This window comes from Siniperca chuatsi, linkage group LG21, assembly GCF_020085105.1.
Source record: "Siniperca chuatsi isolate FFG_IHB_CAS linkage group LG21, ASM2008510v1, whole genome shotgun sequence".
In the NCBI taxonomy this organism is placed as follows: domain Eukaryota; kingdom Metazoa; phylum Chordata; class Actinopteri; order Centrarchiformes; family Sinipercidae; genus Siniperca; species Siniperca chuatsi.
The window spans coordinates 21,067,593-21,083,848 of record NC_058062.1 but is presented as its reverse complement, the minus strand read 5'-3'; the positions used below and the strand labels follow the sequence as shown (position 1 = coordinate 21,083,848).

Below are 16,256 nucleotides of genomic sequence, written 5' to 3'. Positions count from 1 at the left end.
AGGGCGCAAGTTGACACACTTTGTGGGAACTGCAGGGTCAGCAGTTTTCTTTCTACCGATAGTTCCTACATGAAACTGCTCACAGCAAGGTCTGTGGATTATCTTGAGTAACCGGGGTCATGATTTCTGGAAAGAGACATTGCTGTTGAGTTTTTGCAAACCTACTATAATATCCCTCTCTATGATGTCACTTTAGTCACTGTTCTTATTGAAACACTAGCCAGTTGAGCAGTCTTTGTGACTGAAGCTCCTGCCATGTGTGCCCCAACGAACCCTCTTTCGAAGTCACTTAGATCTTTTCCTCTTGCCATCTTGATACAAAATCAGACTCAACTGGGCCTGCTCAGCATTTTTATACATGCCACAGAGCATGATTGGATGTTAATTGCTTAATTGTACCATGCAGTGCACCTGTGTGGATGCATCTGCATTCTAAATGTTTTTCCACTCATTAATTTAGGTTTTTCCTTTAACAGGTCACCTGTCTGTCGCTAACATACAGTTTATCAAGCACATTTGTGGTTCAAAAAGGTTAATACTGCATAAGAAATAAACCGAATCCACATAATCACTAGTTTAGCATTAATATATCTGGACATTTCATCCTTTAAAAGCAGAATTGGATCATTTTCACAATGTTACATTCCCTAACATGGAGTGATGTCTTTGGCAGCACAGAGACCAAAGGCTTGTTATTTTGCTCAAGCACATACAACAAGCTAGTTAGAAATAATAGCTTGGACAAAAAAAAATCACAACTTATAATAGTATAGGATTATAATAGAATAGTTCAACATTTTGGGAAATACGAATACTGGAAACGGGGAAACAGCTAGCCTGGCTGTCCAAAGGTAACAAAATCTGCCTACCAGCACGTCTAAAGCTCCCTTAAAACGTTATATCTCATTTGTTTAATCAGTACAAAAAGAATGTAAAAACGGCACGTCCACATTACTGCGTCCAGCCAAGAAATAGTTCAGCACATAAAACCACAACTTGGCATTTTTACACTTTTTGGTTTTTGTACAAACAAGCTATAACATGTTAGTTAGTGGGCTTTAGAGCTTCTGGAAGGTGTTTTTTTGTTACCTTTGGACAGAGCCAAGCTAGCTGTTTCCCCTGTTTCCAGTCTTTATGTTAAGCTAAGCTAACTAGCTGCTGGATGTATCTTCGTATTTACTGTACAGACAGGAGAGTGGTATCAGTCTTCTCATGTAACTCTTGATAAGAAAGTGAATAAGGGTATTTCCCTTATTGACTGTTCCTTTTAAGTTAAATTTAACCATATCACAAGTTCTTCAGCCCCAGATTTTGCCCAGTTGTCATGGAGATGGATCTTTTGACATGCAATGTAGCTGTTGTAGCCCTGATGAAAACTGTGTCATATGGTGGAAAACTCAAGAAAAAGCAAGTAAGTGGACATTGAGTTGCGATTTTTTTGTAAAAAGAAAACTTAGGATTGGTTAAAGTAAGTGAAATAAAGCAAGATGGAATGATTCAAGCAGATTAGCATCATGTTCATCATGTATGGTCAATAGCCCCACTTTGCCTTCTCCCTCTGAATCCAAAATTTTGTGACATTTAGATATAAAAGTAGTCAACCAGACAGTGAGGGGTAGACAGTTATATAGAGTAGTCAACAGCTGTCACTAGGGCCTGTACAACTGTCACTTTTGAACCAAAAACAAATTGTAGGTTACTGAAGTGCTCCAACTTGGGAACGTTGAATTTTACATCAGAGCCGTGATTGCAGCACTATTTATTAAAGAGTCAAGGAGAAGCAGCCTGATAACATTTATTAAGTCATTGTGTTAAGTCCTCTGTGTAGCTGAGGCTTCTTCTTCCCCAGTGGCTCTCTGGGACCGGGAAGCCCTTCCTGATCACTGGCTCCACCACCAGCTCCAGCAAGCCAGGGGGTTCCGGCACTGCCAGCTCCGTTACTCTAAAAAGATTCGAATATGCCCGGCCCACCAGAACCAGCTGACCTGAGAGGATTCGGGGATCAGGTCCTCTCAGCCGCCGCCAGTACACCCTGAAGTGACGTACGAGCTTGGTTGGGTAGTCCCAGCGCAGAGTGGCGTTGAGGTGCAGGCGGGGAGAGGTGGACTCTGGCAAGGTACCGGCACCACGCAGCCACACCACGTCATAAATGCACAAGCCCTGAACCAGCTCAAGGGGAACCTGCAGACTGGCTACATCCAAGAACTTGCAGAGAGAGAAGGGGGGACAAGAACAATTAAAAAGGGAGGAATTCTCACGTACTTATGTTTAAGTTGCATTACATTTACAACTACAAAATGGCTACATTTTGTGAAGTGCCCTTGCAGTTGAAATTTGCAGTTAATGTTTCAACTGCAAATTTCAACTGCAAGGGCACAGTTGAAATAGTTGCAGTTGAAGTGGCAGGTGAAATACAAATACTGAAAGAAGAAATAGCCATTAAAATGGAAGTGCTGAAGAAAGCCTAAGTGTCAATTTAAGTGTAAGTGCTGAGTAAAGTTGGTGTATCAGTTGAAATCAAAGAGCTGAAAGGAGTTGAAATGTCAGTTGAAGTGTAGGTGATAAATTGAGCTTAAAGTGTTAGTTGAAGTGGTTAGGAGTTTAAGTGAATAAACTGAACGATTATGTCAGCTGAAGTGACAGCTGAAGTATAAGCACTGAAAAGAGGTTGAAGTAAATTGTGTATGAACAGGGGAAGTTGTGGGAGTTAGAAGAGCTGGATATTTTTTTTTGTTGTTCAAAAGGTGAAGATCTGAGACCTGAAAGGGTTTGAAGTGTCAGCACTGAATGGAAAAATGTCAGCTGAAGTTTGAAATAGCTGACATACTGAAACAGTTGAAGTTGTAGTTTAAGAAATACAAATACTGAATGGAATTCAAAATTCAGTTGAAGTTTGGTTGATAAATTGAGGTGGAAGAGTTAGTTGAAGTGGTAATCCTGTAATAAATTAGTGCCAGTTCAAGTGAATAAACTGAAAGACAATGTCAGTTGTAGTGCTGGCTTAAGTGTAAACACTGAAAGCAGTTGGAGTAAATTGTGTATGAACACAGGAAGTTGTGGGAGTTAGAACAGCTGAAGAAGTGTTTTTGTTGTTCAAAAGGTGAACAAGCTTTTATCTGGGTCTCTAACAACGTACAGCAGAGCGAACACATTGAACACAACTGGTTCCCACTGTCTCACCATGATTTCTCCCACCCTGCAGCTAAAAGGTGTGTCCTGAGGCTCTCCATCCCGCTGGATGCTGACACTAACTTCTCTAAGAGCACAGCCACTAAGCTCCAACTGCGAACACCTGCACACAGTGACATGAAGGGAACACAAAGACCAGGAATTTAGACAACTTTATAATGAAATCCATAAACTCTGCTGTTACTTACCCATTAGAGTACCTCACCTGACATTCCAACCATCTGGACTTAAGTTGCCACACAGCTGAGAGAACTGGCTCACCAACTGGTGCCCCTCATCAAGTACCACAGGAGACACACTGGTAACTGCAGAAACACATACGGTTAATGCTTGGCAATAACTGAGTTAACATTGAATCCAGGTCATCAAGATACAAATTTGAAGAACACCTTTACAACCGATAAGCATTGAGGTGCTAGTACCAGGAAGAATGGATTCTACCGAATATCAACAAATCTTGGAAGCTAACATATGACATACCTGAGGCTGAAAAGGTGGGATATTCCAAAAATACATTGGACCTCATGCAAGAAGAGAGAAATTTTTTATCCTAAATTTCTCTTACTGTTTTCAGTGGTGTTTTCTTGTACGAGTGTTCCAAGTCAAATTCAGAAAACTCTCTTAACTGCTCAAACTCTGTGTAAATAACTCGTTTCAGCCTGATGGATACCACCTCTTTACAAGTAGGTAGCATAAACAATGGCCCTTGCTACCTATTCTGCTCCATTTGTGGATATGTTTCATTCACAAAAATGCACAACACATTTTTCAGTGTCAGTATTTGTATTAGTATCCCTGAAAATGAGAAAATATGAATACAGCTGTCAACGCAGCACCACTGCAGACCTGTACTGTGACAGAAACAAAGTGGGGATGGTTGTGACATGAAGTTAGGTGCCAAAAACTTATTGATAATGCAAAGTGGTCCATGATTTAGATGGTCGAGGGAACATTGTTGATTTGTACCAAACTGACCCTGTGTTGTTTATCCAATTATATTTTTCAATTCAATTCAAAGGGCTTTATTGGTATGAAAGTTTCAAGAACAATGTTGCCAAAGCATCAAAATATAATTTGTCCAAATATTTGGACAGCACAAAATGACAGTAATATGAACACAATAACAATAATCCACTGACTGATTTACATCTGCCAACCTCTCCTTGTCATGTAAGGCTGCCACTTTCCAGACAGCAATAATCACAGTGATGATTGTAGCACTTTGATGGAGAAAGGTGTAGGCGACTGGATTTTTTTCTTTTTATTTATTTATTTGTGGCAGTGTCTGTGTAAAGGATCTTTACCTACAGCGTAACACATTCATCTCTTCTGGCTGAAATCTCACATTCCCGATGTTCTGTTTTTAGTTTCCATATCTTCTCTTTGCTTTTTATTCTAGGGTGTGTATGTTGTTTGCCATTTGTGTTTATGGGACTAATACAGAATTGATGACAGAATGACATTCACAATTGATGACGTGCATATTCATGAAACTTATGAAACTGTAACAGCTTGATTTCAGGTTAAATTTGTACTACAGAGTAACGTCTGACTCAAGCAGCAGTTAAACCGATCAAAGTTGATTTTCTTAAACCGACTTCCACACAGTAACATGAATCATAAAAAGGCAACAAGCTGAAAACCGAAGACTGTTTACTGCACATTAAGCTTCCTTTTTAGACTGAACGACTCCAAGTATAAAATGTTTCTATTGTGTCATTTACAACACTTACGCTTTGGGATTAATGTATTTTTAATATATACAGTAGCACAATTTACAGACTGCCAAGTGACTTTAAAGTGTGTTCAGAATTCTCTTCAGCACCACAGAAAGCCGATGTTACGAAGCTCTTAACAGCATGTGTGTGCACTGGCTCTTAAGTGCTGCTTTAGGAAATGTGTGTTTAAAAATTAAGAGCATTTCATAGGAGCACTCGTAGAAAACCTTAATGTAAGATTGATCGTTGCCCCAGACCACTCCTGAATTCCATTTGTACCTATTCTACTAACTACAAGAGAAAATTGATGAACGTGACGAGTTCTCTTATCTAATCTAATCATCGTATGTGCCACACATCAAATCTGTTCCTATGAGTGTTTCTTGTATGAGACCAAATGATTTTAAAAACAACTCCCAATCAATCATGAACTGCTTATAAAAATCAAAGACAAAGGTTTTGCAAGGACCTCAAAAGTCCCCAGACTTAAATATTGTAAAAAAAAAAAAAAAAAAAAAAAAAAAAAAAGTTCTAGTAAGAATAGGTCTGAACTAGAAACTCTGTAAGGAAGAGTAGAAAAAGTGTTGACAAGTACTGACTGACAGGGTGCTGGACTGTTTACAGAATCCAAGAGGAGCGTCAATCCATGAGGAGAGTACATGTAACCACAGTTTTATCACGTTTACATTTGTGCTTCACAGACCCAAGGATGATAGTCAAATTCACTAATATGAAATAAACGCATTATATTATCTACAATTGTAGAAAAGGTTTCAGTCGTAGTCGTAACCTTTTCTACGATGGAACACTCCTGGACGAATGAGGGACTACACCGTCTTATTATCTACAATTTGTCTTTTTTAAACCTTAATTGTTAGTTATTGTTCTTAGTTAGTTCTTTTTTTGCCTCACATGTAATTATTCTAAAATTATTATAGCTGAGATAAGCTCCAGTCCCCCGCAACGACCCTGCAAAAGATAATCGGGTATGAATAATGGATGGATTGTGAGAAACTCACGTTTGACATCCTGGACGTCCATGTGTGTGCAAAGACTGTTGTCTGTTGTCTTCAGCTCCAGGGAAACTGTGATCCCAGTAGATGGCTTGTAGATAAGGGTCACCAGAGTCTTGGATGCCAGGGGTACATGGAGGGAGAAGATCCTAAGAGATACAGAACAGGCACAAAGAAACAACAGGCTCACTGTGCATGAACTGTGAGACTTGTGTCTGTGTTTGGGGAGGTAGTGGTGGCAAGATCACTATTTTCTTCTCCCACTTGAAAATAGAGCAAGGGTGAACAGAAAACACACACACTTGGCACAAACTGGAGACGTGTGAGTGGCGGGGATGAGTCCATCCAGCAGCAGTGAGCAGCCTCCATTCCAGGCGTCCTCAGGGCAGCCGCGGCTCCTCAGCCAGCCCTGGTCCTCCAGCTCCGTATGGTAGTACATGGGCTGGATCTCCTGGGCAGTCAGGTTGAACCAGTTCCTCTTCGCCTCACACTGCGCGCACACAAAACAAGACTGCAGTCGTCAAGCAAACAAACAAAGCTAAATTTATGAAATTTGTGAATTGTAGCGCTACAATAAAAATAGAAAAGAATATTTCCTAGCAGAGACACGTCATCAACTCATGTCCTCCATCTGCATCTCTCTCATGTTTTAAAAATGTGGCAAAACAAAAAACAAGCTTTGACCATAGCCCTGGATTTATTAGTTCTAACAATACATACATGGCCAAACTGCTTTTTTATATTTTGTTATTCAAAAGATAGTGCCGGCAATCTTGTGTCAGCCAGTGTTTTCTGCATCATTTAATATAGCATTCCGGTTGTTTTTAGACATGGATTGTAGCAGTAGTCACATTGTGAGAATTTTGGTCAGATTTTAACCAAAGCTCTAAATTAGACATGAGTAGATCTGTCTCACAGTGCGATCTAGGACCACAGATCTAGGATTGATGGCCGAATATTTCACCACGTTTCTCTTTCGTTTGTCACCGTTCATCTGAGACAGCCCACTCGCACACTGTATATGGGCCTTAAGTACGTTGTTTGCACAAAGCTGAAAAATCTGCTGTATACTGACTGTAGGACTAATTTACTGTGTATTCTAGGTAAATTAAGGTCATTCGTGGCGACGCAACAACCAGCGCAAGCACCACTCCAGCAGTTTTGGTATTTTCCTGACTTTGAAATTCCCTTTGCCTGTCTGTGTGGGATTTTGCTGTCCAGCCAACAGGAGGTAACCAGTAGACACATTTAAATCGGCATAAAAAATTAACGTTTAATGTGGTTAAAGTAGAAACATTGACATATCAGTCTGCACTGATCTATAAATTAACATGTGTGATTCTAACAGTATCTGTTCTACACAGCTGCTTTATACTATAGAAAAGTTTCTCCTTCAGTTCACTAAATACCTGCAGCCATCTGAAGGCAGCAGCGCACAATCGTCATCTATGTTTACCTTCATTAAATCACATGCAAATGACACCACCCTGCTACAGAATAACCACACACCACTACACACCTCAGACTGGTCTATTATAGCAGGTATCCTGCCTGTTTATGGAGGAGATGTCGAATTGCTGGGGCTCATTAATCCTTTGCCTTATTTCCTACTTTCCTAAGAAATAGAGTTGGATTAATGCAGTATATATATCATAAAACCCACACCGTCTGCCTCTGGCTGCAGATCCACCCCCTTCAGTACCTGTCCTCTCCAGTAGACAGCCTTCCCAAAGCCCTGGCAGAAGGAGGAGATGAAGGGCAGGGGTGAGGCTGGCCGATGGATGTACAGGTAGTCTGACAGAAGAGCCCAGAACCTGCAGTCAGGACAGGGCTCTGTTTAAAAACATCTCTGTCTCAATCTATTCATCTACCTCCACTAACTAACATGCACTGATGTTTTTTTTCCATTCTGTTAATGGTTAATGTGTGTATTTATGTCAGTGTTAATAATGTCTTGATCTCACTTGTCCTGGTTCTTGCGAAATTCGGTCTTATCATTGTGGGCCTCATACACCCAGCCTGGAGCAAAGATGGCTGCAGAGAAGTTGTGCTTCCGAATGATTTCCAGGGCCTGTAGACAAGCAAAACGTGAAGGTGCATACTGTCATCTCATCTGATAATGATTAACACTTATTCATAAACACACACATTGTCCACAGTGTGTACCTTATTTGTTTCGAACATTCCTCCCACCACCTTGCCTCGGGCGAACACGTCCACCCCGATGTAGACGTCAGCCTGGCGGCCTTGGACCCCGCTGTAGTCCCTCATCCACCCCAGGTTCTGCTCTGTCCAGTTGTAGTTGGTGAAGAAACCATCACAAGCATCGAAAAACATCCTGTTATGGACAGATTGAGATAAAGTGTCGGATAGATAAGTCGTTAATGAACTGACAAAATGCTATAATCATCTTGGCTGTCTAAATGGATACATTTTTGATAAATATTGAATTCTGTTACTGATTCCAAATGTTTAAACCATAAAGGAAATTTCTCTACCTGTTGGACTGGTTGAGTTCATTTTGCCATTGTAGCTGTCCGGTCTCGATCACACTGTCGTACCACAGGACCAAGCTGCCAGACACTCGCTCGTGCATCTGGTCTGTCAGATAGCGCAGGAACAAAGGTGTGTTCTTCACCGCAACCTCCTGCAAGCAGAGGGCAGCGCATACAGGGCATTACATACGTCAGTCAGCAAGGTAAAGGTCAAGACCTTGGAGAGAAGGCCACTACAAAAACGTTTGCATGAGTGAACTGTGAAACACTGAGTTTATGTCCACAATGTGCTGTTACATCTTCTTTATATGAATTACATTTTTGAGCATTATCATTGTTTATTTCTATCAAGTGCAGGAAGTTATGAATCAGATTAACATTGATAGGAGTTAAAACAATTACTTTCACATGGAAGCCCCTTTCTACCAGGAAAATTAAACAAGAGTCTACAGCCATGCTAACGGCTCTGTGAGTCTGTACTTAGGCACTGTATGCTAACATGCTCACAATGACAATGCTAACATACCTGTGTTAAGCAGGTGTACTTTTTACCATGTTCACCATCTTAGTTTAGAGTTAGCATGCTAACATTTGATAATCATCAATAAAAACAAAGTACAGCTGAGGCTGATGGGAATGTTAGTAGTTTTGCAGGTATTTGGTCATAAACTTTGACCTGATGATGGTGCAAGATGAAAAGTCAGAGGATCACAAAATTCAGTAGCTTTCATCCTCTGGGGACCACAAATATTTGTACAAATTTATAAATAAATGGTCTGGGATGTGCATACCTGTTGTCTGATTGCACATCTCAAAATGGGGTTACTGGGAATATTTTTTACAAGTATATATAGTTTTACGAAAATTGTAGTGGTGTACTAAAAAAAAAGTGTATCTCCTCACTTATTATTCATTTTTTGATTGTCACGTCAACAGTTAACAGCCAATAATAACAACAGAGCAAGAAGTACAAATGCACTTTTTCATTCTCTATGTCTAAGTGCAATAGCCCTTTTTTTCTTATTTGTAAAATATGTTCAGCAGTTTTGATTTTGTAGTGCACAACATCAAAAAAGCTAAACATACGTGAATTTACAAGCTGTGCTCAACAAATGAATGAGCTATAAATTGGCTGCCATCCAAATAATGGCCACACTAAGGCTGCAGAATGTCTAAGCACATAAGTGTAAGCAATGGGAAGGAAGTTTGAAATCAGATTAACAGTGAAATTAACAATCAAAACAATAATTTGAAAGTCCCTCTCTGCCTGGAAAAGAAAAAATGGATGAAAAGTTAGGTATGACAAAAATGTAAATATTATTATGTGACAGTAAGTTATAATTATGACAGAATTACAAGATATTAAGTAAAATGTTAATGCCCTAAGTCAAAATTCTGAAATTCGACTGAGTCAAAATTATAAGATTGTAAGTCAAAATACAAGATACTAAGACAAGACTAATTATCTCATTATCTTTACTTAAAACTGTATGTATTACTTAAAAGGTCCAGTGTGTAGGATTTAGTGGTATCTAGAAGTGAAATTGCAGATTGCAACCATTTGAATACTGCTCGCCTCACCCTCCCCTTTCAAGCGTGTAGGAGAAACTACGGTGGCCGCAAAACTCGCAAGGAACGTTATCTAGAGCCAGTGTTTGGTTTGTCCGTTCTGAGCTACTGTAGAAACATGGCGGTACAACACGGCGGCCTCCGTGGAAGGGGACCCGCTTCCTATGTAGATTATTCTAAGGTAACGAAAACATGTTTCTTATTTTCAGGCGATTATACACTAATGAAAACACACTAAAATATTATATTCCATTTCTGCCAATAGCACCTACTAAATGTTACACACTGGATCTTTAAGTAAATAAAAATGTTGACTTTGTAAATAAAATTTTTAAGTTACTATTTCATAATTTTAATTTAGAAAGTCAAAATCATAACTAAGTATCTCATTGTTTTGACTTACTTCATGGAAACACTTTGCTTAGACTATACTGTCTAAACATTTAAGCAATGTGGCGATGGCCATTATAAAAGTCTTACTCACACTAAGGGTGTTCTCTATGTTAATGAGCCAGCCATCAAAGCCATAACAGTGGCTGATCTTGACTAGCTTATCAGCCACTGCCCGGTACGACTCCTCGTCTTTCAGGAAGGCCTCGCACATAGCGGCTCCGTCAGTCCACTCTGTGATGAAAGTCCCTGGAAAGCGGGCCAATCACAGCAGGAGAGGGCAGACATGAAAACAGGAAGCCTGATTAAGACAGAACTGAGATTGCTGTGCCATCAAATTCTAAAACAAATTCTGTTTCAAATCTTAATACTCAATATCTAAAATATAAAATACTAATTAGTAAAGGATTACTAAACTGGACCTGGTTCTGTTACATTTTGCCTTTTCCCTCACCAAGAACGACGACTCCATGTTTATGTGCAGCATTGGTCCACACAGCAGGAGGAATAGTCACCAGGTTGTGTGTGAAGTAGTTGAAAATATCAATGTACTGCCAGTGGTAGAAGGCATACGGAGCCTCTGCATTTGTCCCCTGGACAAACCTTGACAACAGAAGAAAGCATGACATGGCATTATGGTACATGGATTTGACTGCAGGTACAAGATAAACAAAATGGCAGAAAGACAGTCATCTCCATGAGAAATGAATGAGACTTGTGGACCCAAACTATAGAAATCTTAATGCAGAATCAGGGAAGCAAAGAATCCATCTGTGAAATGAAAGCCTAAACCACAACTGAAGGCTGCAACAGAGAAGAAGATCTCATTCCCTGCCTGTATTCATGTCTTCCCTCTTGTTCCCTCCCTCCATCACAGTACAGCACTGCTCTGGTGACACGTCGTCGACAGCTGCACTATTAATATTTTATAACTGTTTCAGTTCCTCTAATACCACCACTGATTTGTTATCTTTTTGTTATCTGTTTGATTTCCAACCGCAGTGTGAAAGTCTTCTTTTTACCATTTGATAACATGTTTGTGAATGGAACTTTCCCACAAATGGGAGTGGAACAGTATGTATAACATCAACATGGTTTTACTTTCAGTTGCTTTCAATCACATACGAAATTGCTCCAAAGCGATCCAATTTGCACTGTTGTTTAACAGATACACTATACGGCCAGAAGTATGTGGCCACTCTTGTTTACATACTTCTGGCTGGATAGTGACAATGGCCCCCGTGCACAAAGTTAGGTTCATAAAGGAATGGTTTTTGCAGTTTGGTGTGGAAGAACTTGACTGGCCTGCACAGAGCCCTGACCTCAACCCCATCCAACACCTTTGGGAGGAACTGTGTGAGCCCAAATATGTTAAAACTTACTCCTGTGCAACATACGCTTAACTATATCTCCAAGTCAAAATGCAATAGGGATCGGTGCAATGCAAGAGTGTGTGCAATAGGGATCGGGATCAGTGCAATATGAGGGTGTGTGCAATAAGGATCAGTGCAATGTAAGGGTGTGTGCAATAGGACACTGCAGTAGAAGGGCTTGTGCAATACAGATATGTGTCTTAACTGTTGTCTGTGACCCTTCGACTTGTTTTCTGTTGAATGTTTGTAGTTGTACTAACACGATAAAACCTTGTTTTCCTGTCTCTGTCCAACTGAAGTGTACTGTATGTTCTTATCTTTCTGTTAACCTGCCAGGGGGTCTGCAGATGGAAATTAGCCTTAGGCTATAATCTGGCATATTTACATTTGTGTAAATGTTCATTAATATGCATTGTTCCCCCCTTTCTTTAAATAAATAAATAAATAAAAATAAATAAACTGGAACGCTGACTGTGAGTCAGGCCTTATCACCCAACAGCAGTGTTGGACCTCACTAATGCTCTTCTGTCTGAAAGGTGAAAAGCCTTCCCAGAAAAGTGGACTGTTACATGGTTTTGGAATGACATGTTCAACGGTCATATATGAGAATTGTCTTTGGGCGTCCAAATATATTGGACCATTAAGTGTCCACTCCCTAATTTCGAATCCATAATTATCCACTCGTTCATGCTTTTGGTCGTAGGTGTGTGTGTGCGTATCTGTCCACAGCTAATCTCACATAATAGTTTCTCAGCTAATTTTTCACAATTTTTGAAAAACCTATGTTATTGACTGCTCTGTTTTATACCGCTATTGACTCCTCACTCCTCTTAACAGGTCGGTAGGTAAGTACGTTAGTTACATCACTTAAGTTACGTATGTACGAAAGTTAAATTAAGTCAACGTTGACTTTTGTTTTCACACGGGACACGAACAGTGGTCTTCTGGGTGAAAGTCCTGTGTTTGTTTGACCCATCCATCGAGTAGGGTATCTCTGCAGACTTGAGACTTTGAATGAGCAGGGTAACTGCCAATCATTTTTTAATTTGGCCAATCAGAGGCTTACAATCCTCTGCCAATCAAAAACTAATTTCACCGATAAGCAGCCTGAACCAGTGGTCAATCAGTTTTTAATTTGGCTAATCATCTTTCTCATAGGGAGAAGGGGAAGGTTCAACATGAAGAAGCAAAGTTGCCTTGTTTCTCAATGTTTAGATCCTAAGTTTTCAGCTCTAGTCAAAGGATCAAAGTGTCAACAGACAGCAACGTTTTTAATCAACATTGTGGAACAAGTGGAAGTAGAGAACTTTTGATCATAACAGAATATAGTAACATTCACTACTGCTCTTTTTTTTTTTTAAATCACACGTTGCAAGTTTTGTTGGAAAGCTAGACGCTGGCGGCTAATGAGCTAACACAGGCTATTTGCAGTAAACTGCAAGCTAATGTTAGCTAACTTGCTAACCTCTGTGGAAAATTATAGTGGTAAGCTAACAGGCTAGAAAAGCAGTGGAAACCGGAAGTGCAGTAGTGCCTTTGCCTTACGAAAGTCGGAACAAACTTTTAAATTAGGCATTGTAGATCTAATATGAGTGAAATTTTAGCAACTGGATTGCTTATTTCTTGTCTCAAATTTGTTCAGAAACAGACTTTGGTGGACTGCTAAGGTGAAATAAGTAAAGGTTTACGTAGCCTACTTCATGCTACGCATGCACAAACCCCACTGGCTCACAAAACTAGTGGCCTCAGGATGGAGGACTGGAGTTTGACCCTTCTCCACCCACCGGGCATCATCCTGGGAAAATGAAGGCTCGCTAGCTAATGCTGGAAGCCAGAAACAAACATCTACGATCCATTGTTTGTTTAATAATCTAAACAAAGAACACGGTTTCTTGCAGTGGCTCTTCTAAAATGAGCAGTGGTGAAAGTTACTATATTCTGTTATGATCAAGGAGTTAATAAGCCATAAGCAGACAGCGTTAGCTAGCATAGCTAGCCATTTCATACCATTGGTGCTGCCTGTAATGAGTTATCTTTGTTATAGAGTATCTTTGGTTGTCTGGTACAATGGAGAGTGAGTTGTTTGTGTACCAAAGTTGACCCATAATAGACTCCCACCCCACCTAAAGACACAGATATCTTCTTCAAAAATAAACATAACAGTATGGTTCTCTGATTATCGGAAAGCTTACAAACAAGGTTATCCACAATTTCAATACTTTTGGTCCAAAATAAATAAATATGCAAATTAGGTGATTTTTTTGTCATTTGCAAAAAACGTGTACATGTTTTTTATATGTTATAGGGTAGACACTTCTTTACATCTCCTGAAGTTTTCATGTTGTGCCCGCTATTGGTTAAGCAACAGCAGACCTCTGAGTATAGGTAAGTCTAACACATGAATCCTTAATGATTTTCTGTTTCACCTCAAATATTACTTCAGTTTTCCCATTTGTTTATCATCCCGACTAAAAAACAGAACATTTAAATGAAATTACATAATAAGAAAACCCAAGTCAGCAAAAATGTGTAGTGCAAAGTCGTGTGAAGGTGTGAAGATCTTTACTTTTCATTTTGAAGCCACCGGTCAAGGGCTAATAATGCTTTGCTCATCTCATTTGGACTTAAAACACTATGTTCTGACTGTTGCTGTGTATGGCTTCACTGATGTGAACACATCGCCCAAATCAACCACGAATTGATCAGGATGTCTTGGGAAAGTAAATTATGTGGAAGGTCCCTTTTGGGTGCAAGACATTAATTCTACCTACTGGAGATCAACAGACACCACCATACCAAGCCACCAGTCTCTGGCATACTGAACTGTGACATGGCCTTTGATTTCTTCAAAGGTCAGGACATCATCTTCAACTGTGATTGGTTCTTCTATTTGAGTTGTTGCATGGCTGAACTGCTGTGCCATGACCTTTGTCCTGGAAATGGGTTGAAAGTAATGAAGATTTCTAGTGCCTGGTAAAGTTCTTGCCTGACTTAAACGCAGCTTCAAAAATTCATTCTCAGCAAGCCATTGGGATATTGTGACGTATTCACTTCAACAGCAGGGAAATTGTCCTTCACAAAGAGGTACAATTGATGTGGAGTCTGTAATTGGTCCTGAAATGGGTGTTATAAACTAGCTCAGGAGCATTTCTGAAGCTGCGTTTCAGTCAGGCAAGAACTTTACAACAATCAGACTTTCCAATAATCAGAGAACCAAGAACAACACTCTCTCATATAGGTTAACATGTAGGGAAAAAATGAGTTCAAATCCAAAGGGGTGAGGTCAGAAAGTGATTGTTTTCTGACGGAATGCCTCTAGCCCTAAATATGCATCCATACCTGTCATCTAGGTAGCCACCCATCATGTCATGAGACACCATGGTCCGACGTAGACAATTGGCCAGAGTAGGCTCCCGAGGTGCCAGAGGGACTACAGCCACAAAGGGGTTTGCCTCGCTTCGTTTCCACGACAATAGCTCCTCCAGAGTACGAAGACCACAGTTGATTGGTTCGGTGGTGTCAGCATCATAATGTGTGGCTGAGAGGGAGAGGAAGGAAATGAATCATGAATCATATATAAAAAGGCGCATGAGAAGATTCTTGTGGTTTGATCTATAGTCTTACAGGCGAACTACTCGTAATAAAGTCACCTAACCTGGCAGCGGTGAGGGCATATACTTGATGACTTCATGGATACTGACTGAATCCATTGGTTGATCCAAACAAGACTCCAACCTGGTGAAAGTACAAGGTGGCAAGGTGAGACTCATGCATTTGGTTGAACTCTACATGGGAGCCTGAGTTGCTGACTTGTTTTTTTTTTTTACTTTACTGGCTACTAGTCAAAAACATCTTGACAGAGGAAGGCCTTGCAACAGTCACCTCAAATTATACACTAGTCTGCAATGGCAATTTAATCTTTAAATGTGCAATGTACTTTAATTCACACTGGAATAAGGTAAACGATACAAAAGCTTTCCTCAAAACAAATGTGTTTTTATGAAATAGAGAGTCACTCTTTTTTTTACTCATCAAGTTTACTCGTCACAGATGGTACTAATAAGTCTGTGCACACAGTTATATAATGTCCTCTGTGGCTCTGGAGGAGGTTTGTCAAGTCTGAGAAAATAACCCTGATGATGTCATAGTGATGTCATGAGGGTTATCTCAGCTTAGGCTCGGAGATTTCAAATGTATAACGGAAAGCCTTTGCTATAGCCTGTGTTAAGTGGAGGTGCGGAGTTTGAAAGATGTGGGTATTTAGCAGGGAAGGTCTAAAGAAAAGATGCTATTGAGGTGCAATATGGGAAATGTAGGATCCAGCGTTTTTGGAGCTTGGCCCATACCGGAGCCTAAAAGTCAGGACACTGCGGCCTCTGCTCTACAGATTTTGACGATTTTTTTAATCTGTTGTAAATTCCCAACAATACATAAATTAATTTCATTCACTTAAGAATTCTGGTACCAGTCTCTAATAAAATACCCTTTATGAATGGTTTACTTGGTGAA

General features: G+C 40.0%; 1 protein-coding gene across 7 annotated transcripts in view; it reads right to left on the bottom strand.

Moving 5' to 3' along the window:
• Positions 1-338: 338 nt before the first annotated feature.
• engase (endo-beta-N-acetylglucosaminidase) overlaps positions 339-16,256 on the bottom strand; it is a 20,590-nt gene continuing 4,672 nt past the window's right edge. For 5 of the 7 annotated variants that reach the window (XM_044182036.1, XM_044182035.1, XM_044182034.1 and 2 more), the window contains exons 2-14: positions 15,403-15,482; positions 15,087-15,285; positions 10,829-10,977; positions 10,469-10,623; positions 8,419-8,567; positions 8,087-8,258; positions 7,885-7,991; positions 7,584-7,734; positions 6,223-6,410; positions 5,927-6,069; positions 3,395-3,494; positions 3,181-3,292; positions 339-2,205 (exon numbers count right to left, since the gene is read on the bottom strand). In XM_044182036.1, coding sequence (XP_044037971.1) covers positions 1,804-2,205; positions 3,181-3,292; positions 3,395-3,494; positions 5,927-6,069; positions 6,223-6,410; positions 7,584-7,734; positions 7,885-7,991; positions 8,087-8,258; positions 8,419-8,567; positions 10,469-10,623; positions 10,829-10,977; positions 15,087-15,285; positions 15,403-15,457 — 2,082 coding nt within the window. In that variant the 5' untranslated portion in view covers positions 15,458-15,482 and the 3' untranslated portion in view covers positions 339-1,803. Of the gene's footprint in view, positions 2,206-3,180; positions 3,293-3,394; positions 3,495-5,926; positions 6,070-6,222; positions 6,411-7,583; positions 7,735-7,884; positions 7,992-8,086; positions 8,259-8,418; positions 8,568-10,468; positions 10,624-10,828; positions 10,978-14,518; positions 14,681-15,086; positions 15,286-15,402; positions 15,483-16,256 lie in introns of all 7 variants that reach the window. The other 2 variants (XM_044182029.1, XM_044182033.1) reach the window with 2 other exon arrangements.